The 27,349-nt window shown below is 37.6% G+C and overlaps 1 protein-coding gene across 2 annotated transcripts in view; it reads right to left on the reverse strand.

The window, feature by feature from the left end:
• Positions 1-25,624, reverse strand: part of LOC115213795 (protein flightless-1 homolog) — a 76,449-nt gene extending 50,825 nt beyond the window's left edge. For both annotated transcript variants that reach the window (XM_029782654.2, XM_029782653.2), the window contains exons 1-11: positions 25,480-25,624; positions 15,207-15,317; positions 14,937-15,089; positions 13,924-14,009; positions 13,566-13,642; positions 11,872-11,956; positions 10,249-10,352; positions 5,739-5,855; positions 3,632-3,690; positions 1,974-2,131; positions 1,084-1,168 (exon numbers count right to left, since the gene is read on the reverse strand). In XM_029782654.2, the coding sequence (XP_029638514.1) occupies positions 1,084-1,168; positions 1,974-2,131; positions 3,632-3,690; positions 5,739-5,855; positions 10,249-10,352; positions 11,872-11,956; positions 13,566-13,642; positions 13,924-14,009; positions 14,937-15,089; positions 15,207-15,317; positions 25,480-25,542 (1,098 nt within the window). In that variant the 5' untranslated portion in view covers positions 25,543-25,624. The remainder of the gene's footprint in view (positions 1-1,083; positions 1,169-1,973; positions 2,132-3,631; positions 3,691-5,738; positions 5,856-10,248; positions 10,353-11,871; positions 11,957-13,565; positions 13,643-13,923; positions 14,010-14,936; positions 15,090-15,206; positions 15,318-25,479) is intronic.
• Positions 25,625-27,349: the final 1,725 nt, after the last annotated feature.

The raw sequence follows: 27,349 nt of genomic DNA on the forward strand, positions 1-27,349 counted from the left end.
CCATAGTGTCAACATGGTCTCGCAGTCTCTTGTCCGGAATGTCCTCAGGATCCAGCCAGTGAGTCGTCTGCACATTGTCGCCACCTTCGCGATGTGTGAAGAAAAAGATGCATCGTCACTCATGTCTATCCCCAGGTCCCGTATTGATTTCGATACTGGGATTTCGATCCCTCCTGGACCAGTATAGTTGTGTTGTAATGTATATGTGTTTACAGCTTGATATTGTAAGGCTTGAAATTTACCAGCATTAAATTGCATGTTGTTGTCTTCAGCCCATTTGTATATGGCATCCAGATCTTGTTGTAAAAGATGTATATATATATGTATATATATATATATGAGATACCCATATCTTCATGGCTGAAACAGCTCTAAGATGTAGTTTATAATTATATTTATTTATATTCTCTTATACATATTGTACTTATTGTATCATATTACTCATTGATGTGCATTGTTTTGTTCTATACTATTATGTTTGACCTTGATGTTCATATGTAGTGGTTTAATAAATTATGTGATTGGGTATTATCTGGTAGTTGATTATTGATTAAGGTGTATTTCTCCATTTTCTTATTTTGTATATATATATATATAATATATATATATATATATATATATATATACACCTATATATATATATATATATATAATATATATATATATATGTATATATACATATATATATGTATATATACATATATGTATATATATATATATATACATATATATAAACTGGCAAAATGACCATTCTGAAATATAATATATATATATCTATGTATTATTTTATTTATTATGGAATAAAAATTCCAGCGACACAGGGATTCAAATAAAATGATTTATGCTCGATAAGGAAATATATGTCATTTAGAGATAGAAGTCCCCATGCAATTCATCAAATCCTAATATACATCACACCATATAATAGAATTTTATTTCAATACTTACTAATCATTTTCTATATATATATGATTAAAGTAAAAGTTTAGACTAAAGAACATAGTCACAAGAAAATGTCACTAAAGAGGTTGTTTTTCACAAATATGAGCCCAAATATCAGTTTGAAGGAAAAGATTTTCTTACCTCAAGTTCTGGCAGTAAATGAAGAATATCTGGAAGAGTGATCAGGCGATTTTGACTTAGAAGAAGTTTCTTTAGTTTACCACATCTGAAAAAGAAAATATAATTTAAATATTCATTCAATAATTTTATATGAAGATCAGTTTTGATTTAGTGAGTCTAATGCATCTGAAATTTTTATCTCCTGACACAACTGAAGATGGACATATAACTTTTGTATATTATTCTTACTTCCTGATTACAAGTAAATGAACTGGTATATTTGAAAAATGCCTTAGTACAAAAACAAAGCTTGTGTCCGGCTAATGTAAGATGGTGTCAATGTTTAAACAGTGGAACATCATTAGCTCTAATTCTAAATTTCAAATCCTTGATCAGATAACTTTATTCTTGCCTGTAGAAAGAGCACACATAAAAACTAATGAGGTTTTTACAGGGTTACTTGATCTACTAGAATAGCAACCATATTACTTTCAGGTGACACTGTACTGTCTTAAAAAAGAAGGAAGGAAATATAAGATGTGGTCTGAGATAAACTTATGACAATATGGAAAATAAGACACTTTTAATTGTAGATCTGCTTGATCAGGACTTGGGACTAAACAACACCACCAACAACAAATATTTCGTTACACATGCATTACATGTCCATAGCCAAATAGCTGACTTTATCTTGCAGACACCAACCAGTATCTTCATTTGCTAAATGTTCTCTTCCTTTCTTTCTCTCTCAGCTCAGATGCTTTACTTTCCAGGTAATGAATGTTACACATCTATGAGAATATAATTACTTTATTTCTTTCTAATCCATTTCTTTCTTTCTAATATCTTGCATATTTAATGATCAATGATTCATTTCTGTTATTGTCGTTATACTTTAAATGGAAACTTACCTGCAAAGTCCTTCAGGAATCATCTCAAGGTTGTTGTCAGTGGCACTGAAAGTTTCCAGATTATGCAGTTTTCCAATACTAGCAGGGATGCCGTCAAAATCCAGTTTGTTACTGTTCACATATAGTTTCTTAAGAGAACCAAGTTTATGCAGTGAAGACTGATATAAAATAAAGTATATATACATATATATTAAAACAATATATATAAAGGGGGCAAAAATCAATAACAAAAGACAAAATCAAATACAAAAACAACATATTGGCAAGAAATGTTCGGTTAATATTATCAAAGACTCAAAGAAAGAAAAAAGTTATGAAGTTACAGAGTAAAAGTTTGACATTTTAGATATCATCCTTTATTGGCTATACAGAGAAAGATCCAGGGAAGAAGAGAAGATGGAGAAAAAGAGGACCATGGAAAAAAATGCATGTGAGAATTTCACAGGATTCTCTCTCTAAATATTATATATATATATATATATATATATATATATATATATATATATATATAAAGAGAGAGAGCAAATAGTAAATACACATATATTATCATTCTTACTGTCCCAATTTCCAAGCTTGCTCGGGTTGGACAGAGTTTATTGAGGCAAGATTTTCTGTGGTTAGATGCCCTCCCTGCCACCAACCCTCACCTGTTTAAAAGTAAAGGTAATATTTCTTACAACATTCTGCAATTATTGCAGGTACTCTAAAATCTAAATTAACACCATATTTTTTCATATTCAGAATTGCTGAAGCATGGAATAGAATACCCACATCAATTGTTAGCTGTCAGGACACTGCATCTTTCAAAAATTCTATGCCACCCAATACAACTTCTGCGTATGCATCCTTTTCCTCTTTATGGCCCATTTTTTATTTTTGTAAGTTATCCTGTGTACTATGCATGTACTTTTGCCTGTCATTGCTGTCTTCACTTGACTTATTGCTGCTCTCTGTCCTCTCTTTTACTCTTTTTTGATGAGCTGTAGTGCACTTGAGTACTATCTACAATAAGCACATTGTAAGTATTATTACCAAGGTAGTGAGCTAGTAGAATTGTTAATGTTATGGACGAAATGCTTAGCAGCATGTCTTCCACCTCTTTACATCTTGCCGAGGTCAACTTTGCCTTTTATCCTTTCAGGCTCAATAAAATTAAGTACCAGTCAAGTAATTAAGTTGATGTAACTGACTTGCCTCCTCCACTGAAAATTACTGGCCTTGTGTCAAAATTAGAAGGAATTATTATTGCTCTCCAAGCTTCATATAGTCTACACTTTAGAGAGAGAGAGACTTAGTTGCTATCAGAGGCAGTATTTTGTAATCCTCTAAATTTCTTACAGACTCTGAACTCTAAAGTCTATTTTATTAAAAGATCCTTCAGAATTAAGTTAATTAGGCAACAACGTTAATTTAACTACTGATTGAAAACAGTTCATCTTCAATATGCGAAGGAATAAAAATTAAAATTTATATTAAGTACATGTCTGACACAAACTTTATCAACTATATAAGGTTAACAAATGAAATTTGGCAGAATTTAACATCATGCTGAAGCATTTCTGCCAATACAGAATACATACATTTAGTCTCATGTTTTAATATTTCTACCACACCACAATAAATACAAAGTAAAAGAAAATGCTTTGTTGATTACTCACAGGTAGAGCAGTCAATTTGTTACGGGAAAGATTTAGCATTTCCAAGTTTACCCAGGTATCTAAACAAAGAAAGATATGTAATAAGCAATAATAATGCTGAATTATTGTTCATACATTAGCACAAAGCCTCAAATTGAGGGAAAGGTGTAATACATTACAATTAGCCCTCAGTACATAAGTGTTACTTATGTAAGAGTTAAGGATGAAAAGCGATACTTCACATTTATTTGTTTTGCAAGATTCTTGATGTGAAATCATGAATTGAAAGAGATATTGTTATATTTGGAGATGGGAGACACATGGGATGGAGAGTCACTGAAAAGGTCACAGGACGTGTGATGAAAGAACTTTGACAAAGAAGCTAAAGTAATAATAATAAAGCTGAAGTGAAGAACAAATATAAAGTGTGTGTTTAATTGGCAAAATATGACCATTCCCAAGTCACATTTTGCCAATCAAACACACACTGTATATTTGGTCTTCACTTAAGCTTTATTATTATTATTATTGTTTTAGTTTCTTTGTCAAAACTCTCATCACACACCCTGTGACCTTTTCAGTAACTCTATCCCAGTAATGTTTGAATTTGGAACATTCTACCATAAAATAAAGAATGGAATGAGATTCAAAATTTCTGATATAGAATAAATTTTTTAAAAATTTCAAACAACTTATTCAATGCCTAACAGAAAGTGTTTTATCACAGATGACAAAGGGAAAATTCTTCTTATAGAAAGGTAAAAAAAAAAAAATGATTAGAGTAAAGTAACTAATTTTTACAACTGATATGGTAACTACTAACAGCATTGAAAGCTGATTGTAATGAAACAGAACAGATACTAAAAAGAAATATTGGGCAACTGATAACCTATTATAGTGACAAACTGATATCTCAGGTGAAAAATAGGAAAAAAATAATGGTACTGGAATGGATTAATTAACAGAAAGCATTTAGGATGAACCCTTATTCCTCACCTCTAAAGTACATGAAAATAATTGGCATCTTTGATAGAATATGAAACTTTAAGAAGGTACATAGTCCTTGAAAGTTGAATTATCAGGCAGTGAAGTGTGCAGGAATGAAATTGAGATTAAAAGAGCATTTTTTTAGGATTTACTATCTTCACTTGTTTTTTTTTTTATGTCTTATGTATTATGAAAAAGTCAAAATAAAATTTATTAAAAAAAATCAAACCCATCTGATACTTCTGGATGACCTCAAACATTACTTCAGAATTAAGAATGTGCAAATTTCTTTAATACAGTCTCTCAGAATTTTCAGTTCTAATGTTTGCATGCCATTTAATAGGAAGTGTGACATAATAAAATCAAAGGAAAAAAAGAATCACCTTTCAGAATACCACACAATAGAGAAGATAATGAGGGATAAAACATTCAAGATGCAGAAGGTAAAAGTGATATTCAAATAGATCAAATTGAAAAAAAAAAATGAGAGGAAGATAAAGAATTCTTGAAACAAAAATGGAAGGATAATCATGAAAAGGGCTATACAAAATATTCAGATATTCTTCAGCATGTTTCCTGACTGAAAGATGAACTTGGCACCAACCTAACTGATTAGAAGGAAACTGACAGATTTTATTTTGCAATAATCTATTGTGAAGATGTTGAAAATTAAACAGGCTTGTTACTAAATTGAAATTTAGCTGTATACACTGTATGTACTAATCTTTTGATAAATCTGCATGAAATTTTGATTGTAATAATAATGAGATTAGTACATACAGTGTATATAGCTTGTTAAGAAAGGCTAAAAGAAGTACAAATACAATACACAGAATAAAACACAAAAAGACAGGAGAGTGAAAGTTAGGAGTTATAGTCATAATAATATTAACAGCTTAATTGCAAAAAGAACTTCCAAGCAAAGACATCATTTACAAGTCCAAGGTTACAGTGCTCATAATGGATTGCATACAAACTCCAGGAAAAAAATGTTACCAATGAAATGGTAAATTTGAATACTTAAAAGGAATTAGATTATATTGCCAGAAATATAACACAATCAACCTCAGATACTCAGTCTTCAGTATATTTTAGGAGTAAGTTAAATTGCTTTTTAATAATAGACCAATTGGGAACTTACCAATTAATGAGGACAGCTCTGTTATTTCATTGTCACATAGTTGTAATCTTTTGAGAGTTTTAAGTTTGTATAAAGCTTCGGGTATTTTGGGCAAATTGTTGCTTGACAGATCAATATCTGAAACAATGAAAATGTAAAAAGAAACACAAATAAAAATAGCAGCATCAGAACCAAGCAATGATTAGGAATAAATGAACTTTAGGTTCATCATCATCATCATCGTTTAGCGTCCGCTTTCCATGCTAGCATGGGTTGGACGGTTCATCTGGGGTCTGGGAAGCCAGAAGGCAGCACCAGGCCCAGTCTGATCTGGCAAGTTCCTACGGCTGGATGCCCTTCCTAACGCCAACCACTCCGTGAGTGTAGTGGGTGCTTTTTACGTGCCAGACAAGGCTGGCAAACGGCCACGGTCGGATGGTGCTTTTTACGTACCACCGGTACGGAGGCCAGACGAGGCTGGCAAACGGCCACAATCGGATGGTGCTTTTTACGTGCCACCGGCACGGAGGCCAGTCGGGGTTGCGCTGGCAACGGCCACATTCAGATGGTTCTCTTATGTGCCACCGGCACTGGTATCACAGCTACAATTTCCATTGATGTTGATCGATTTTGATTTTCACTTGCCTCAACAGGTTTTCGCAAGCAGAGATTTGTGTCCTAAGAAGGAAAGGTATGCATAAGTGGACTGGCTACATCCCAGGTAGAGGCCATGGGTTATGATCTCACTTGTCCTGCCGGGTCTTCTCACACACAGCATACTTCCAAAGGTCTCAGTGGGACCTAAAGTTCGAAGGTCATGCTTCACCACCTCGTCCCAGGTTTTCCTGGGTCTACCTCTTCCACAGGCTCCCTCAACCGCTAGGGTGTGGCACCTTTTCACACAACTATCTTTATCCATTCTTGCCACATGACCATACCAGCGCAAACGTCTCTCTTGCACACCACAACTGATGCTTCTCAAGGTACTTACACTCTGTCAAGTATGAAACACTGACATTACACATCCATCGGAGCATACCGGCTTCATTCCTCGCGAGCTTACGCATATCCTCAGCAGTCACGGCCCATGTTTTACTGCCATGTAGCATGGCTGTTTGTATACATGCATCATACAGTCTGCCTTTTACTCTGAGCGAGAGGCCTTTTGTCACTAGCAGAGGTAAGAGCTCTCTGAACTTTGCCCAAGCTATTCTTACTCTAGCAGTTACACTTTCAACACACCCGCCCCCGCTACTGACTTGGTCACCTAGGTAATGGAAGCTATCAACTATTTCTAGTTTTTCTCCCTGGAATGTGGCGGAAGTTGGTCTCTGTGCATTTTCAGTGTTTATTGCTCCTGAGCATCTGCCACATACAAAAACTATCTTCCTAGTTAGCCTTCCTTTGACGTTGCTGCACCTCTTATGTGTCCATAGCTTACACTTGGTGCATCTTATAGAGTTTCTACCTACGCCTTTTCTACAGATCAAACAGGGCCATCAACCTGAAGGCATTTGTGACTTGTCTACCTTCCTACTTATTAGGACTTTGGTTTTAGCTAGGTTGACTCTAAGGCCCTTCGATTCTAATCCTTGCTTCCACACCTGAAACTTCTCCTCCAGTTCTGATAGTGACTCAACAATTAGAGGAAGGTCATCAGCGTAGAGGAGCTATTCATCCATTATTGCCTGGAGGACTATGATAAATAGGAGGGGGCTGAGGACTGAACATTCGTGGACCCCTACCTCTACACGGAATTCTTCACTATACTCGTTGCCAACCTTCACCTTACTAGCAGCGTCCCTGTACATGGCTCGCACAGCTCTCACTAACCATTTATTTATCCCATGTTTCCTCATTGACCACCAGATAAGGGATCGGGGGACCCTGTGGAAGGCTTTCTCCATGTCAATGAAAGCCAGGTACAGGGGCTTATCTTTGGCTAGGTATTTCTCCTGCAGCTGTCTTACCAGGAATATAGCATCAGTGGTACTCTTCCCTGGCACGAACCCAAACTGCATCTCCTCTAAACTAACTCTCTCTCTAATTAGTTGGGCTATGACCCTCTCCGTAATCTTCATTACCTGACCCAACAGCTTGATACCTCTGTAATTATTTGTATCTAGGGCGTCACCTTTACCTTTGTAGCAGTTGACTATTATGCTGCTACACCAGTCATTGGGTATGACTCCTTTGTGTATCACCTGGTTAACTATACGGGTGACTAGGCTATAGCTGACACTACCAGATATTTTGAGCATCTCTGCAGTAATTCCTGATGGGCCTGGGGCTTTCCCTGTCTTCATGCTTCTAATTGCCTTAACTACCAAGGAACTGTCAACTTGGGTAGCTGGTCCCTCTGTTGGGTCGACATTCAGCAGACTCTTTATCCCATTCATTTTCTTTATTCAGCAACCTTTCATAATGGCGTCTCCAAACCTCTTTCAAGTGAACCATCATCCATGCGAACACATTTATCTCCTACCGCATCACAATTCTCTTTCACACACTGTCTTGCAACACGAAATACCTCAAGTCTTTGGTCCTCACAACGCAGAACATTGGCAAATTTTTTCTTATCTGCTTCCCCTCTGGCTACATAAACCTGTCTCCTGGCTTCTCTTCTGGCAGTCTGATACGATTCCCTGATACCACCATTCTTCCAGTCCTTCCAAGCCTGTCTCTTTTCTCTAATAGCCCTGTCAACAATATTGTTCCACCACCATGTTATTTTAGGTCAAGAGGGAACTTTGCACCAACCACAGATCTTGTCAGTGGCTCTCAGCAGGTTGTCCCTTAGAAACCTCCAGTTGTCTTCTACCCCATGTGAAGCTATATCCCCTTCTACTTCGTCAAAGGCTTCAAATAATATGTCCCTAAATCTCTGTCCATTCGCAGGATCTTTAAGCTTCCAGACCCTTCTTCTCCATGTTGGTCGTCTTCTGGTCGTCCTCTTAGTCCTGATCCTAAAGTCACTAACTACCAGTCTATGTTGTGGGGTACATTCTTCGCCTGGGAAGGTTTTGGCATTTATAAGCAGCCATCTTTCCCTTTTCCTGGCAAGGATGTAGTCAATTTGGCTAGTATGTCGGCCCGATCAGTAGGTGACTAGGTGACTGGTAGGTTTCCTGAAGTTAGTCTTGCAAACCATAAGATCATTTGCATCGCAGAACTCCAGCAGCCTGGTTCCCTCCTCGTTGCGGGAACCATAACCTCCATGTACACCACGGAAGCCCCCAGTATGTTGTCCAACATGCCCATTGAAGTCACCAGCCACAAAGAGAAGGTCTCTGTCCTTCGTCAACGAGGTAGTCTGCAGTAAGGTGTCATAGAATCGGTCTTTCTGTCCATCGGGTAGCCCCAGCTGAGGGGCATAGGCCGATATAATGGTTGCTAATCCATGATGAAGGACTAATCTAATCTTAAGTATTCTGTCACATACTCTGATTACCTCAATTACCTTATCTACCCATTTTTCAGCGAGAAGTATACCTATGTCCCCAACCCCATCAGTGTTCCCTGCCCAGAAAATCTTGTACCTGTGTTCTTTGCCTGTGAGGTTAGTTAAAATATGTTTGTGATATATTTTAACTTCTAAAGGCAGTGAATTTCACTGCAGTTATCATTGAGAAAAAAATTCTCTCGATGTTAAAAGGTGTAAAAACATCATAATTTGCCCAGTGCTTCCCTCTAGCAATTCCCAGACACATGTTTCTGGTTCTTTAGTCTTCCTCAAAGGAAGATAATCCTGGACAGATTCAAAGCCAAAGATTTAACTAAAAACAGTCAACATCAATGACTGAGTGGTGCTAGTGGATTGCCGGGCTGGAATAAAAATAGCAGCATCAGTGCCAAGCACTGATTAGGAATAAACAAACTGTAAGATAGGTTTGTGACTGACTTTAACTTCTAAAAGCAAATTCACTGTTAGAGTGAAGCACTGGAAAGAGATGGCATTTTTACACCGTTTACAATAAGAGAGAATTTTTATTCTCCATGGTAACTGTAGTAAATTTGCCTTTTAAAGTTAAAGCATGTCACAAATATATTTTAATTAACCTAAAACAAATAAATGCATACTCTGTACATACGGAATCTTTTGATATACTTGAGAGATTGTTTTGTTTTTTTTTCTAGAAAATTCCAGTAACATTTTTGAATATATTAAGAGTCAACACAATTTTTTTAATGGCTTAAACAGAGGAGGAAGAATACAACTTGTGCAGGAAGGAAGGCAAGAATGCTGTAATGCTAACTACAATAAATTTGGGTTCAGTTTGTTTACAGTTTTTATAAACCCTACCAAAATGTTAAACAGTCAACTGTCCTATGATTTCTAAGATGTATTTTCAGTAATTTGCAGGTGCTGAATGTTGTTATGAAGATCATAAAGGGAGAGGAAATGGAACCTACATAGGAACTTTATTTGGTTTAAGATTAAAAGGCAATTAGGAATTACACACAAAAGAAAACAATTATATGTTGTTAGTAATGAAATTTACAGGGAATGATAATTAAGAGGATGACTAACCTTGAAGATTGGCTAAAGTGTCCAGTGTTGGTGGGAAATGGCTGAGACGTCTCTCTGAATTCTTCATGTGTAGTGTTGTTAAAGAAGTCAATGCTGGTAATTGGCTGCAAAACAATGAAATACAAGTTCACTATATTTTAGGGTAAACACTTGTATGCTGATGGTTCTGGCTGTACTCGGTCTCCAAATACAGGAGACAATCTCTCATCAAGCAGCTCTGTGGTTGTTTCAGCTCCCCTCCAATGCAACATCAGAGCTGCCTGAAACCACCTACTGAGGTAGGTGGCAAAAGTCTTACATAACAGTATGGGCTTGGCTGAATCAGATCATGCAACTCTGGGATAGATGTTTTTATCATTGTCACTGCTCATTTTTGCTATACCACTCATCCATTCTTTTGAACCAAATGTAATGGCTTACTGTCTCAGTGGCTTCTGACAATTTCCTGGCAACATCTTTTTCCTCCTTTTAAGCTAGACCAAAAATCTGAGTATTGAGTGGACCCTTGTCCCAACACTTGTCTCTAAAGGAAGGTATATTGCCTCCCATCCATTGTTTTCAAAGGGTTTAACCAACTCACTATATTTTCTGTATTTCTTGAGGAAAGCATCTTTGATGTTTGCTTCCCAGGGAATTGTCAGCTCTAATATCTTTACCAACTTCCTTTCCTTGCACCACATGACAAGGTTGGGTCTTTTAGTGGCAAAATGTGGGAAGCAATAGTTACCATCAACGTCAACAGAGACTTCCCAAGTCCCCCACCCCATTTTGGATAATTTTTCTTCCTTACAGTGGCTGGCATATAATGTTCACCTTCTCTGCAAAACTATCGTCCCAAGCTCCACTACTTTCACCATTGCTTATTTGCTTTACTCTCTCCACCACTGCAACAGCTAATATTCTGAGTACTTGGTTATGCTGCCATGTGTATCTGTGCTCCAAATCTAATGGGCAATTGCAGAGTATTTGTCTCATTGTTCTGACCTTTCCACAGACCACACACATCTTTCTTCAAATGCTTTAGGTTTTACAAAGATTAGGCAGCATGTAGACAGAATGGTCTCCATGACCAAAGTTCTTTCCAGCCTACCTTTCACCCAACCACAAACTCCTCCCAAGAGGTACACTGTCCCTGTTGGCTACACTGTATGAACTCCATATAGTGGCTTTTCACCTTTCCTTTCTTTATTTGGTTGGCTACTGTAGTTTTTCTCTCCTTCTACTTATATCACATAACTCATCATCACTTAACACCTATTGTCATGGATTGGACATTTTGATCAGAGTTGGCAAGCAAGAGAGCTACATCAAGCTCCAGTCTGATTTGGCATGATCTCTATGTCTGGATGCCCTTCCTAACACCAACCACTTTGCAGAGTGTGCTGAGTGCTTTTATGTGGCACCAGCACATGACTCTTGCAGGTCAGTCTTTTCCAACAGGGGGACCAGGCTTAACACTTCTGCTGTGGAGTGCAGGTATTCTTGTAATATAAACATATAACTATATATATCTATATATGGTTTCCTCAAAAGCAGACACACACACACACACAGTTGAACACATGCAGTTAATAGTCAATAGCCCTATTGTACATGCTATGAAATGGAACAGAACCAACTTACCGCAGCTGAGCATGAATTAAAGGATTGTTGTTCAGTTTCAAAGTTTGTAAACTTGTTAGGCGTCGTATCTGGGGTGGAAGAGTCTCTGCAATTAGAGAGTTAGAACACTTTTTTTTTTAACTGAAACAAAATTTCTTCTTTTTTTTTAAGCAATTGTCAGAATGAGGATATTTTCTCAAAACAGTAAACAGACATTTAGGTCTAAGAGATCATCATCATCATTTAATGTCCATCGTCCATGCTGGCATGGGTTGGATGGTTTGACCAGTGCTGGCAAGCTGGAAGGCTTCACCAGACTCCAGTCTGATTTGGCTTGGTTTCTTTGGCTGGATGCCCTTCCTAACACCAACCACTCCAAGAGTGTAATAGGTGCTTTTACATGCCACCAGCACAGGTGCCATTTGTGTGACAGCAGTATCTGCCACAACTGTGATTTTACTTAGTTTGATGGGTCTTCTCAAGCATGACATAATCCAAAGGTCTCAGTCATTGCCTCCATGAAGCACAATACTTGAAAGGAGTTTTTCATGTGTCACTAGCATCAGCCAATTTACCTCTGTGAGGCCTAATGTTCAAAAGGTGCTTTTTACATGCCACCAACATGGGTGCCAGTTACATGACACTAACATCAGCCATGACTACAATTTCACTTGGATCGACAGGTCTTCTCAAGCACAGCATATTGTCAAAGGTCTCTGTCACCAGTCATTGCCTCTGTGAGTCCCAAACTTCAAAAATTATGCTTCACCACCTCGTCCCATGTACTCCTGGGTCTACCTCTACCACAGGTACCTTCTACAGTTAGAGATCCACACTTCTTTACACAACTGTCCTCGTCCATACACATCACATGACCATACCAGCACAGTCATCTCTCTTGCACACCACATCTGAAGCCTCTTATGCCTAACTTTTCTCTCAAGATGCTTACACTCTGTCAAACATGTACACTGACATTGCACATCCAGTGAAGCATGCTGGCTTAATTTCTTTTAAGCCTATGCATGTCCTTGGCTGTCACTGACCATGTTTCACTGCCATGTAGCATAGCTGTTCATACACAGGCATCATACAATCTGCCTTTCACTCTGAGGAAGAGGCCCTTTGTTGTCAGCAGAGGTAGGAGCTCTCTCAACTTTGCCCAGCCTAATCTTATTCTCACAGCTACTCTCTCAAAGCACCCAACTCGGCTACTAACATGATTACCTAGATAACAAAAGCTATCAACTGCCTCTACTTTATCCCCCTGGCAGTTGATGGAATCTATTTTCTGTACATTTTCAGATATTTATAAAACACTTAAGTACTTTTTGAGATAATCAATAGTTCATCAAAGGAATATCAATATCAAAAAGAACATATAAATATATGTTCAGCATGTCAAATACACATCTGTGTTTAAAATATAAGTTATCATTTTAACACCCACTTTATCATGGTTGCATGGGTCAGATGTAATTTTTTGACAGATTTCCTCCAGCTGGATATCCTTCTTGTCACTAACACTTACCTGTTTCCAAGCAAGGTAATATTTCCCTGTGGCCACATGTATTTTTAGGAAAGATTGGAAACAACAGTTTGTATGACAGTGATGCTTGCTTACAATTGTTGCATGATGCAGAGGACGTGAGCACACACACAAACTCATATCTATCTCATCATCACTTTCATTAACTTAAAAACTTAATACATACCTAAATTATTGTTACTGAGATCCAAGTAAATAAGTTCAATCAAATTAACAAATAGAAGATTTGGTATGTTCTCAATTCTGGAAGATAATATAGAGACTGGTGAGTTTCTTCTTTATAATGATATTTAATTACACTTATACTATGGAAATATTAGTTCAAAATGAGAATAACAACACAGCAAGAAAGGCAAGGATAAGATGTATGAGATTGTATATGCATAATCCATATAAAAAGATATGATTTATGCAAATATATTATGTGAATGGTTGTTAGAAGGTTATGTAATTATTTTCAAACTCAAAACATACATGATTACATAAAGAGATCACTTAAACCGTTTCAATACAAATATACTTACTCATTATGGCTAAGATTCAAAACTAATAAACCTTTAACATTTTGCAACTGTTCTGGAACTTCCACTAAATTATTATGGCTCAGATCCTATAAGAGAAAAAAATAAATAATATAATACACACACATGCATACAGCAAAAACACCACAACATATAAATTCCTTGGACAAGTTTTGCTCTTAATGGAACAAAATTCTCATTGGATGACAACTTCAAAACAATGAGAATACAAAAGGTTCACAACAAAAAATATATAACAAACATTCCATCTTCAGCTGCCTAAATGGATATCAGTATGGTTTCAACACAAAACATTGGAATAACATTGTCCTTCTCCTCTAAGCTAAAGCCACTCAACCATATATATATATATATATATATATATACACACACACACATATATATGTGTGTGTGTGTGTGTCTTTCTTTGTCCCCACCACTTACTGCTCAACAACCAGTGTCGGTGTGTGTATGTGCCCATAACTTAGCGATTCAGCAAAAGTGGCTATTAAAATAAGTACTAAGCTCAAGAAATAAGTCCTAGGGTCGATTTTTTTTTTACTAAAAAATCCCTTCAAGGTGGTGCTCCAGCATAGCCACAGTCAAATGACTAAAAGAATAAAATATAAATGCTGGATGTTGTTTTGTTTTGCACTAAATCAGTTCTAATCAAGCAGGCTTACTGCATTCATCCATGACCATCTGAGTCTTGTATACCAAGGATTGTATTGTCCAATGTGTTATTCCTTTATAAAGACAGTAGGATGTAATTTGAAGAAATTTAGTTGCTATTTCTAGCATGTTGAACAACTATCCAGTGACTTATCCTGCAGCTTTTATGCTAACTCTCCCTCTAGCTCTCATTTACTCTCTTTATACAATGTAAAGTGTGACTGGAAAAACCAATCAGCCAACATTTATATTGGCTATTATTATAGTGAGATAATTTGCAGTATATTTTTTTGTGTAATTATATACATGCACATATAAAATCAAAAACTACACTCGATACTTACCACAACTGTTAGTTCCTGAGAGCTAAAAACGGAGTCAGGAATACCACTGTCCGAAAGTTTGTTGTGATGAAAGACAAGGGAGCGCAAAGACTTTAACTCACCAAGCTTAAGACTTAGTTCATTGATTTGGTTCCTACATACAGATAAATGTTCCTAAAGAAATATAAATGCAACTTCATTGAAATATTTCAATACAGATTTTAAAATATTACTATAAATGCAAAGAGATAAATGAAAAACTTTAAAATATAGAAAGATTTTGACACATACCAATTTTTTCAAATTATTAATTTCTTCTGGGACTTCAGTTAAACTGGTTCTGTTGAGACGAAGCCATCTCAAACCAGCCATATCCGCCACTTGAGAAGGGAAGGAACCACACTGCAAAAAGAAATAATTGAACTTCAAAATACAAATTTTTGAAAACTGAAAAACCAAATGTGAAATGACATTGGTTAACCCTTTTGATGCCAAATTTTCTGAGATCACCCACAATTCCATGATGCAAGCTTTTGTTTAAGTGATGTAAATACAAACTTTCCCCTCAAAATTTCATGTGAATTCATGTTCCAAATACCAGCTTAATAAAACTAAAATATTTTATTAAGTTCTTCATGATTTTCAAAATTAATTGAAACAAAAGCAGTGTATTTCAACAGAAATGTTAAAAGGTTTAACTCTTAGCATTCAGATTATTCAATCAAATCTAACACTTATTTATCCACATTGCCGGTGATACGTAAAAGCACCATTCGCTCATGGCCGTTTGCCAGCTCTGCCTGGCCCCGTGTCGGTGGCACGTAAAAGCACCATCCGTTCGTGTTCGTTGCCAGCCTCGCCTGGCCCCGTGCCGGTGACACGTAAAAGCACCGTCCGTTCGTGGCCGTTGGCCAGCTCTGTCTGGCCCCGTGTCGGTGGCACGTAAAAGCACCATCCGTTCGTGGCCGTTTGCCAGCTCTGTCTGGCCCCGTGTCGGTGGCACGTAAAAGCACCATCCGTCCGTGTCCGTTGCCAGCCTCGGCTGGCCCCCGTGCCGGTGACACGTAAAAGCACCATCCATTCGTGGCCGTTTGCCAGCTCTGTCTGGCCCCGTGTCGGTGGCACGTAAAAGCACCATCCGTCCGTGTCCGTTGCCAGCCTCGGCTGGCCCCCGTGCGGTGACACGTAAAAGCACCGTCCGCTCGTGGCCGTTGCCAGCTGTCTGGCAACCGTGTCGGTGGCACGTAAAAGCACCATCCGTTCGCGTCCGTTGCCAGCCTCGGCTGGCCCCCGTGCCGGTGACACGTAAAAGCACCGTCCGTTCGTGGCCGGTTGCCAGCTCTGTCTGGCCCCGTGTCGGTGGCACGTAAAAGCACCATCCGTTCGTGTCCGTTGCCAGCATCGCCTGGCCCCGTGCCGGTGACACGTAAAAGCACCATCCGTTCGTGGCCGTTCGCCAGCTCTGTCTGGCACCTGTGCAGGTGGCACGTAAAAAACACCCACTACACTCGTGGAGTGGTTGGCGTTAGGAAGGGCATCCAGCCGTAGAAACACTGCCAGATCTGACTGGGCCTGACGAAGCCTTCCAGCTTCACAGACCCCAGTTGACCCGTCCAACCCATGCTAGCATGGAAAACGGACGTTAAACGATGATGATGATGATTGTTTTGAATTTATCCAGTATTACTTTGTAGCTTTTGAGATTTTGATTGTGTGACTGCATATTTTTTTAGACTAACATTCTGGGGAAGGTGTGAGAGGTTGGATCTGGCCAGTTTGAAAATAAAATAGGAACAATATCTTGGCCAGATACAGCTGCTTTAAATTCTAAAGGGTTAAAGTCACAGTGGATTAAGTGTTCATTTAATTATTTCAACTTGTCTACTTTACATAAAGTGAATTTACATTGAAAATCGGCATCTTCATAAAATAATATATATTTATTTAGCAGTAGTGGGACTAAAAATGATATTAAAATTTGAAGAATAAAAACATTTTTTTAAAAATCACTATTTTCCATGAATATATTTTAGTTATAACTAAAATATCATCATGTTAAAGTCCACTTTTCCATACTTGCATGGGTTGGACAGAATTAGCTGTGGCAGGTTCTGTATGGCTCAATGCCCTTCCTGTCACCAAACCGCACCTGATTCCAAGTGAGGTAATACTTCCTGGCTTCCCAGTGGCCAAACATGTTTCCATGGAAAATTGGAAAGGAATGACAACTGCACATGTGATAATGATGGTCATTTACAACTATCATGTGATGTCAAGACAAGAAGACATTAACTCACATGCACAAATATATATATATATATATATATATACACACACACACACATATGACAGGCCTTTTTCAGCATCTGCCTACCAAATCCCCTCACCCTGGTTGGTTTTGGACAGAGTCGATACAATAAGGTACCAGTCAAGTACAGGGGTTAATGCAATCAACTATCTCCCTCCCACAAAATTTCAGGCCTTGCACTTAAAATAGAAAGAATTATAGTTCTCATTTTCACTGATTTGATGAATAAGTTTTCTACTTTGCTGAGTGGCATCAGAGAAATTCTATGAATATATATGCTTACATTGAATTCAAGGGCCAAAATAACAACCATTTTCCTGATATATAGAAAATTATAAAATGAAATGATGTAATTTTCATCATCACCATCAACATTACCTTCATGATCATCAATCCTTTTCACATCAGTTAATACAAGAATGTATGTCTGATATGATTTAAAATGGGATATTATTTCTATTGATATAAGTGAAGTAAATACAGTTGATAATTGTTATCTGAAATTTTAAAATTTGAAAGCATCCAAAATTTTTGGGGGAATGAGAGAAGTACTCTTGCCATTACTATTTTAACATCTACTTTTCCATGCTAGTAAGGATCAAAGCAAGTTGTCAATGCAGATTTTCCATGACCAGATGTTCTTGTTGCCAACTTTCAACCAAGGTAATTATAGCTGGATATGTTTTCACAGATGGGAAAAAAAGAGAACTGCCTGTATAATGGTGATGCTCATTTATGAATATCCCATGCTATCAAAACAAGAAGACAAACACACTCATACAGTATATATATATATATCACTTGTAAGAGAAAAGAAAAGGGAGAAATTTATTTGAACAAATTCCATTCAGCATAACATCAAATTCTTTACATCTACAGTTTTTCTTTTTCTCTTACAAGAATATTCATATACACATATCCATCAATGTGAAACTAAATCTTTGGATTTCACTGAAGCACTGGATAGTAACATCCCTTTAAGAGGATTTAATATCCTCAATGTAATTATATATATATATATATAATAAATATACAATAAGCTTCTTTCAGTTTCTGTCTACCAAAATACTCACAAGGTTTTGGTTGATCCAAGGCTATCATAGATGTTTACCAAAGGTGCTATGCAGTGGGAATCAGCCTGAAACCATATGCAGAGTCTTCAAGACTAGCAGGAACTAGGAGAAAGAAACCATGACTCACGAGTTGCTACAATAAGTTATTCTCAGGCCAGAGATCTAATCTAAATGTTTGTAACAGAGTAGTCTCTACCAAAGGAATCCAAAGAGCCTAGGGTGATGGTGTCCAAATGCTCAATGAGTTACATTTACCATTTTCACTAACAGGGAGTTTGGTTTAACTTAATACTATGTTTGAAGACATGTCCAAAATACTGCACATAGTGGACTTACATCTGGAACCACAATGAGCTTCTTAAACTAGGCAGCTATGTCTGCTGCTCCTAACTATCAATGCATGCATTAAAAATTGTAACAATATGTTATGGTGGAGTTCATGCTTTCCTATGAAACAATTTTGTTTTTTTGTAGAAACTTGTTTTATGAAGTAGCAGGCTCTTCTTTAACAGGCAAGTATACATTTTTATTTCCTGAGAGAGAGAGAGTGAGAGAAAGAGAGAGAATGTGTGTGCATGCGTGCGTGCATGCATGACAGGTTTATGGTTTACACTTCAAATTATATTGTGTAATACTTTTATTATCACACCCGGTTTCAAAGGATTGTGTGCATTTTCTGGGTTAGCAACAGGAAGGTCGTCTGGTTGGAGAAAAGGGTTAGTAGTGGATAAGAGCACAAGCTACTAACCCTCGGGTTCTAAGTTCAATCCAAGGCAGGGACTTGAAATATAATATCAACAGAAAAATAACATCAGCGACATACCTTAGGTATGAGAACACTGTACCCCATTAGTCAAATAAAGGGTTGGGTTTGAAATTCCACCAGAACACCTGATGAAGGCTGGAGAGTGCATCAGCCGAAATGTTGTGTTAATAACAAACAAGGTGAGGACACCTATCCGTACATTGTAAATAATGTACATAATCCTCATCCCCACAAAAATAGAGAAATATATAATGTATATGACCATCTTAACATCCACTATTCCATGCTCACATGGGTTGGACAGAATTTGGTGTGGCAGATTTTTTACAGCTGGATGCTTTTCCTGTTGCCAGCCCACACCTGTTTCCAAATAAGGTAATATTTCCCCAAAACCAGACATGTTTTCACAGAAGACTGTAAATGAACATCACCACTTGCATGAAGGTGACACATTTTACAAACTATCATGCAAAGTTGAGGTAAATAGACTGTAACACCTACACACATATGTATATATACAATGAGCCTCTTTCAGTTTCCATCTGCCAAATCCACTCACAAGGCTTTGGTTGGCCCAAAGCTATAGCAGAAGTCATTTATGCAAGGTGCCGCACAATGAGTGAAACCAAATCCAAAACCATGTGGTTGGGAAGAAAGCTTCTTGCTATACAGCTATGCTTGCATCTACTTTTTATTTAAATTATTTAAAGGTCACTGGATATTTATTAACAAAATCAATTTGAGCAACCAACTACAAGTACAAAAAAATAAATAAACAAAAAAAAAACCCCAGAAGATGCTTAAAGCTCCTTCTTTACTGATATCATTGCCAGGACTGACTGCTTTCATCTTCTAGGTTTCAATAAAATATAAACTAGCCATTAAACAAGATTAATTCAATTGACTATAAACTTCCTCAATGATTTGCGGGTTTTGTACTAAGGTAGGGATAAGTGTCAGAGGTTAGATGGTAAGAGTAATGAGATGGGTTGTGTAGGGAGGAGGAGTCTAAGCTTATCCTATGTTATAAGGGTGAGTGCAATGGAACTTTGGCTTATGAGTTAAATTTGTTCTCAAAGGCTATTTGTCATCTAAACTGTTCATAAACTGAAACTATGTTTCCTATAGGAAATTCAAGAGAAGGCATGGAGAATTCTGACAGGGGCATGCAGTGAGTGAAAGCTAAACACTGACATTCTCCTGGTGATATTGCCAGCTTGTTGCCAACCATAGTTGCCACCTTGCATGGTCATTACTTGAGACACCATTCATCACCCAGGATGTTTTATGTTAAAAAAACTGTAAATTGATTTGCTAGTGATGTGAGGTGTTCACAAAACTGAGGTCCCACAGTAAAGGTGGCAGGCATGAAGGCAAAAGGGAACATGGAAAAGAGAAAATAGACAAGGTGGTGATGATCCAGAGAGAGCCAATGAAAGCAAGGGATGGGCCTCATGCTGGGTAGACCAAAGTGACAAGATGGTATTAAGATAGAAGAGAAGCTTTGGAGAGGGGAACGGTGAGAGAAGTTGCAAAGCATCACATGTAGTAAGACAAGAGATATGGATAGTGATAGGATAATGATTGTGGGGGAGTGATGAGGATGAGAGATATGAACAATAGAGAGATGACTGAAGTGGGGGTAGAGGGATGGAAGAGGGAAGGTGGGTATCTATAGAATAATGATAGTGGACAGTCTCTCATACATAAGCCTAGCAAAAAATGGGGAGAGGTAGTGACAGAGTGGTATAGGGGCTAGCAATTTATAGTTTGTAAGCTTCACAAATGGTGGGGAGATAAGAGATGGTGGGTATGAGTGATAGAGGGATGAGAAGATTGAAGTGAATAGGGAGGTGTGTGAAAAAAGGAAGGTGGTCAACAGGTAGAGGAGAGGGGTATAAATGATGGTAGTAAATATAGGGTGGGCAAGCTAATGATGTATATATCCACACACATATAAACATATATATATACATGCATATACACACATACATGTAAGTATGTACACATAGATATCCCAACTTTTATCATTATCATCATTTCAATGCACATTTCATCATGGTTGGTTGGATTTTCTGCAGCACTACTTATCTACTTATTGTCAATTAATACTGTCCTTTGTCAGCCCCGCCCTCCGTGAGATGCATCATCTTTGGGTCACCATTTATCACTTCATTCCATGTCTTCCTTGGTCTCCCTCTTCCATAGCTTACACTAACATGGAGCATATGGCACTTCCTTATGCAGCAGTCATCCTCCATACACACATCATATGACCATACCAACAGTCTTCTCTCTTGCACACTATACCCATTCTCCTTATACTCAATTTTTCTCACAGCTCATAATGCACACTGACATTATGCATCTATCAGTGCATGCTAGCTTCTTTGTCTTTGCAGGTCTTCTGTATTCAAAGCCCACATCTCACTACCATACAGGAGTTCGAACACATGGATCATACAATCTGCCCTTTACTCTGGAGGAGAAAGCCTTTGTCACCAGCAGAGGTAATAACTCCCTGAACTTTTTCAGCTAATTCTTCCCTACAGTACTTTAAGAGCGACCACATTCACTGCTAATTATGTCACCTAGATGCCTGGCATTTAAGAGAATCAATTTCTAGCATGCACTTAATGCTTATTGCTCCAGTGCATCTGTCACATTCAAAGTCTGCTTTCTTTGCTAACCTGCCTGTAATTCCATATCTCTTGTGCACCCATAGCTTACACTGAGTATAACATAGGGAGTTGCTCCTTTTCTGCATATCATGCAAGGCTGTTTCCTTGAGGGTGCAAGGAACCTATCTAAGCTAAGTTTATTTTGAGGTCTCTTCTTGCTATGTATTATTTGGAATTTCTTCAAATTCCTCTATACAGTCTTCCATAAAAGCATATAGAAGTCCCCACAGACATCCAGTTTTTAACTCTTTTGTTGGTGGCATACAGAAACATGATGAAAAGAAGGCGATTGAGGATTGAGCTATGAAGGACATTCAAATTTATTACTGAACTCATTACTGACTCTTACTTTACAAACTACATCTTTATACCAGCTTGCACAATCCTCGCATACCATTCATCTATGTCTAGTCTTTTTAGACATCACTAAATTACCAAGTATGGCACTTTGTCAAAGGCCTTCTGCAAGTCAATGAATGCTAGATATAATAGCTTGTTCTCAGCTAAGTACTTTCCCTGCAGTTGCCTAACTAGAAAGATGGTATCTGTGGTACCTCTTCCAGGCAGTGTGGTTAAAGTGTTCACTCTGCAACCACATGTTTTTGAGTTCAGTCCCAGTGATATCTTGGGCAAGTGTCTTTTACTGTAGTTCCAGGTCAATCAAAGACTTGTTAATGAATTTTGTAGATGGAGGATGAAAGAAGACCACTATATGTATGTTATGTATGTGTGTATCCCCTTGTCTTGACATTGCATGTAAGTTGTAAACAAATGTCACTGTTACACAAGCAATGTTTTTTGCTGTAATCTTCTATGAAAACATTTTGAACGTTTGTACCATTTGCATTTAAAGGACAAGAGGCAATATTATCTCAGATAGCAACAGGTGAGGGTTGGTGAGAGGAAGAGCATCTGGTCATAAAAGATTTGTTTCTATGAATCTCGTCTGACCCATGCAAGCATGGAAAAGTGGGTGTTGAAACGATGTTAATGATATATGGCGTACAAAAAGACGTGTATACACAGATTTAAACACATCACTTCACCACCACCTCTCTCCTACTGACGTAGCCATGTATCTCTTTTACTGTAAGACACCTATTTCTGACCCTCTATCCATACTCTAACTTCTCATCACCTGGCACAAAGCCACTTCCCTCAATACTACTCCCCACTCAATTGAGGAGTCTTGCAAGAAGTTATTTGGGTAACCTTACTGCTGCTGGTGCCACACGTAAAAAAGCACCGAGTACACTCTGTAAAGTAGTTGGCATTAGGAAGGGCATCCAGCCATAGAAACCGACTTGCCAGCTCCTGTCAATCTGTCCAACCCATGCCTGCATGGAAAATGGACGTTAAATGATGATGATGATGATGATGATAATTATGAAGATGCATACACACACCTTTATTTAACTTCGGCAAGAGTTAATAAATTGAGAAGTACTCCAGAGGTTTCATCCACATCTTGGTTGTCAAGAGAAATATTAAAATGGAGTCAAAGAGAGACTGTGAAATTGCTCCAAGATTATTTTTCTACTTGCAGCATTTTTGTGGTTACTGATCACATGAAGATGTAAACATCAACTGGCTAAAAGCCAAAATTAGACCCACCCATAACCTTAGTTGTTAAATTTCAATATGTTGAAATTCCAGAAGCAGACCAACTTTCTAAGTTGGTCTACTTCTCATGTCAATCTGAATACGACCAAAATCCAAGTTGATCGTGCCATCTACACATACATCATCCAAAAATTACAATAGACTTCCCTGCGCAGTAGACTGTCTTAGTAATCAAAAGACAAAAACAATCTTTATAGATTTCCTATCGAACTAAACTGCGCATTCAAGTATGTTGTTTCATTTGAATTCAAGAAAAAAAAAAGTCATAGAAAAACTTCAATAAGTGACTAATTTAGTTGTTTCCTTGTTTATAAAACATTGTCATTGTGTGCAAGCCGTGTAATGCCAGTTGATAAGTGATTTACAATTTAATTATTTAATTACTTGAACTGTTATTTGCCCGTGATTGCTTTACTTTGTCAAAACTATGACTTTTATCATATTTGTCTAATGCCTCTGAGAATTGCATGAAAGTTGCATAATCTCATTTCCTCTCGTTAAAAATCCAGATCTACATGAAAAAAAGTCCTCTTAATTCTGACGTGAAATTCAATATTACTGATGATCTAAGTCGATAAAAATATATTTAGAAAACAAAAAACAGAAGGTGAAATACGTTAGTAAAAAATGATGAGAGAAAATATCTACTTTTTCGGAAAACCAAACGTTAGCTTAGTTCTTTAAGTTTACAAATTTTTTACGTTAACTTTGGCACACATTCTGTAGCCAATAGATTTAATCACTATTAATGAACCTATATTGGATCATAGACTCGCTACAGGTGATCCAAACGGAAAATAATAATATTGTTGCTCCTATTTTCTTCAATAATTATTTTCAAATTTAGGCACACAGCCAGAAATTTTGAAGGGAGGGGGTTATTCGATACCATCAACTCTAGTATTTGATTGTTACTTTCATTAATTGCAGAAGGATGATAAAACTAATTAAAATATTTCACTACAGTCAAAATATAAGCAAAATTGCCAATTAATTAAGAACAACATATAATAAGATATTAAACAATTTATAGAGTTCATGACTTAAATCTTTATACATATTTAAAGTCATCTATTTATCTGCTATCAGTCAAAAAGGTTCGAATCTAAATATTAATTATAAACCGAAAACTAAGTTTCTAACTTCGACAATCATAATTGGAGACTTGACAAACTAAAAGTATATAAAGTATTATTTACTACGAATAACCTTATTTGTTACGCATTTATCTGCACAAGTATGTACAAAAAATAAAAATTGCTTTAAAATTAAGAATAGCTATCAGAAAAAAATGAGTGAAATTGGTCGAGAATGTCTATTCTTAGTAAGAACAGCAAATCTTAAAGTGAATCCAAGTGAACAGCTCGCTGAAGCTGTAAGGTAATGTCTAAACTAAGACAACCCCTAAGGTCCTATTAATGTTAGGTATCATCTTTACAATATATTCTTAGAGTGTATTCCTCACAGCCGTAGCAGAACCCAACTACGAAGAACCCAACTACGAAGAAGTAGTTGGGTTCTGCTACTCATTTGTTGCGAATATGCAAACAATCCCGGATATCTTGTAAGCCTAGCAATTGTTTCCTCAATAAATAATATTAAACCCTGGTAACAATAAACATGTTGTTCCTTTCTTCGTTAATGAAACCTAACATTTTAATGTGGTTGGGAGAGGGATTTTTTTGTTGTTGTTTATATATATATATATATATATATATATACATATATATATATATATATAAATATATGTGTGTGTGTGTATATATAAACCATTGACAGCTGTGAGAACTCGGACAATATCACTCGTAATCATCTTGAAAGATTGCAACTGCTAAACGAAACAAATTTCTAAAAGTAACTACCATTAAGATTTGCTCTAAAGGGAACATATGTGTATATAAAGATGTTTCTGCTACTAGTAGTAATAATAATAATAGAGAAAATATTGAGAAAGCCGGGCAGCAACAAAGGTGGAGGTAGATGAGGTGATTAGAAAGAATAGCATACGAACAAAATTCTTAAATTGACTTTTCGCTAAAACAGAGCAGTTATGTTAGTATACCTGTATACATTAAAAACAAGATATTGTCAAAATGAATAGATTCCGCTATACCTGAAAATCATTTCGTGTGAAATCTATGCCTCTGACAAACGGTAACACCCCAGTGGCTGCCATTTTGCCGTTCACTCAGTGACGTCACAGCTGTTCCGGAAAATCACTTCTGAAAACTTAAGTATTTGAAGTTGCGTGTGGTTGTCTCTAGATTACATACATAAGGCAACTATCTACTTATGTCTTCTAACAGTTTCACATTTTAATATGGATCAAAACTGTTTCGAGTCTAACGTACTTGAAATATCTTTCACTTTTTTTTTTTTTTATTGTTTATGGCTGAGTCAGATGAGTTAGGGTTACGCCCGTGAACTTCGTGCAAGGCTTCCAAAACAGCTGAGAGAAAGGGAAGAAAGATATTAAGCAATCGTCAGATCGGAAAACAATCCGAATGCTTGCTACAAAGGGAACTCCATTAAAAGCACCCAAGTGTTAGATGTTAAAAGTTAAACTAGACGATGGAGTGGGTCTACCCCTACCTACCCAAGAATATGTAGACTTTATCTGACGAGTTTCTGTGGACCCAATATGCTACAAAGGTAAAGGTAACGCTTTAGATACAAATAATAACTGAGGCATCAAGTTGTTAGATCCGGTAATGAAGGTCACGGAGTGGGTTATAGCCCAACTAATTAGGGAGAGAGTCAGCTTAGATGAGATGCAGGGAAAAGCACCATTGATGCTATATTTCTGGTAAGACAGCTGCAGGAGAAATACCTAGACAAAGATAAACCCCTGTACCTGGCTTCTGTTGACATGGAGAAAGCCTTTGACAGGGTCCCCCGATCCCTTATCTGGTGGTCAATGAGGAAACTAGGGATAGTAAGGTGAGAGCTGGCAACGAGTACAGGGAAGAAATCCGGGTAGAGGTAGGGGTCCAACAAGGTTCAGTCCTCAACCCCTTCCTTTCGATCATAGTCCTCCAGGCAATAACAGAGGAATTCAAGACAGCATGCCCCCGGGAGCTCCTCTATGCTTATGACCTTGCTGTAATTGCTGAGTCACTATCAGAACTGGAGGAGAAGTTTCAGGTGTGGAAGCAAGGATTAGAATTGAAGGGCCTTAGCGTCAACCTAGCTAAAACCAAAGTCCTAAAAAGTAGGAAGGTAGACAAGTCACAAATGCCTTCAGGTAGATGGCCCTGTTCGATCTGTAGAAAAGGCATAGGTAGAAACTCCATAAGATGTACCCAGTGTAAGCTATGGACACAAGAGGTGCAGCAATATCAAAGGAAGGCTAACTGGGAGGATAGTTTTTGTATGTGGCAGATGCTCTGGTGCTATAAATAACACTGAAAATGTCCAGAGACCAACTTCCGCCACATTCAAGGGAAAAAAACTAGAAGTAGTTGATAGCTTCCATTACCTAGGTGACCAAGTCAGTAGCGGGGGAGGGTGCACTGAAAGTGTAGCTGCTAGAATAAGAATAGACTGGGCTAAGTTCAGAGAGCTCTAACCTCTGCTGGTGACAAAGGGCCTCTCACTCAGAGTAAAAGGTAGACTGTACGACACATGTGTACAAACAGCCATGCTACATGGCAGTGAAACATGGGCCGTGACTGCTGAGGACATGCGTAAGCTTGCAAGGAATGAAGCCAGTATGATCCGATGGATGTGTAATGTCAGTGTGCATACTCGACAGAGTGTTAGTGCCCTGAGAGAAAGGTTGAACCTAAGAAGCATCAGATGTGGTGTGCAAGAGAGACGATTGCGCTGGTATGGTCATGTGGTGAGAATAGATGTTGATAGCTGTGTGAAAAAGTGCCACACCCTAGCAGTTGAGGGAACCTGTGGAAGAGGTAGACCCAGGAAGACCTGGGATGAGGTGGTGAAGCATGACCTTCAAACATTGGGCCTCACCGAGGCAATGA

Source organism: Octopus sinensis, linkage group LG7, assembly GCF_006345805.1.
Source record: "Octopus sinensis linkage group LG7, ASM634580v1, whole genome shotgun sequence".
NCBI lineage: Eukaryota > Metazoa > Mollusca > Cephalopoda > Octopoda > Octopodidae > Octopus > Octopus sinensis.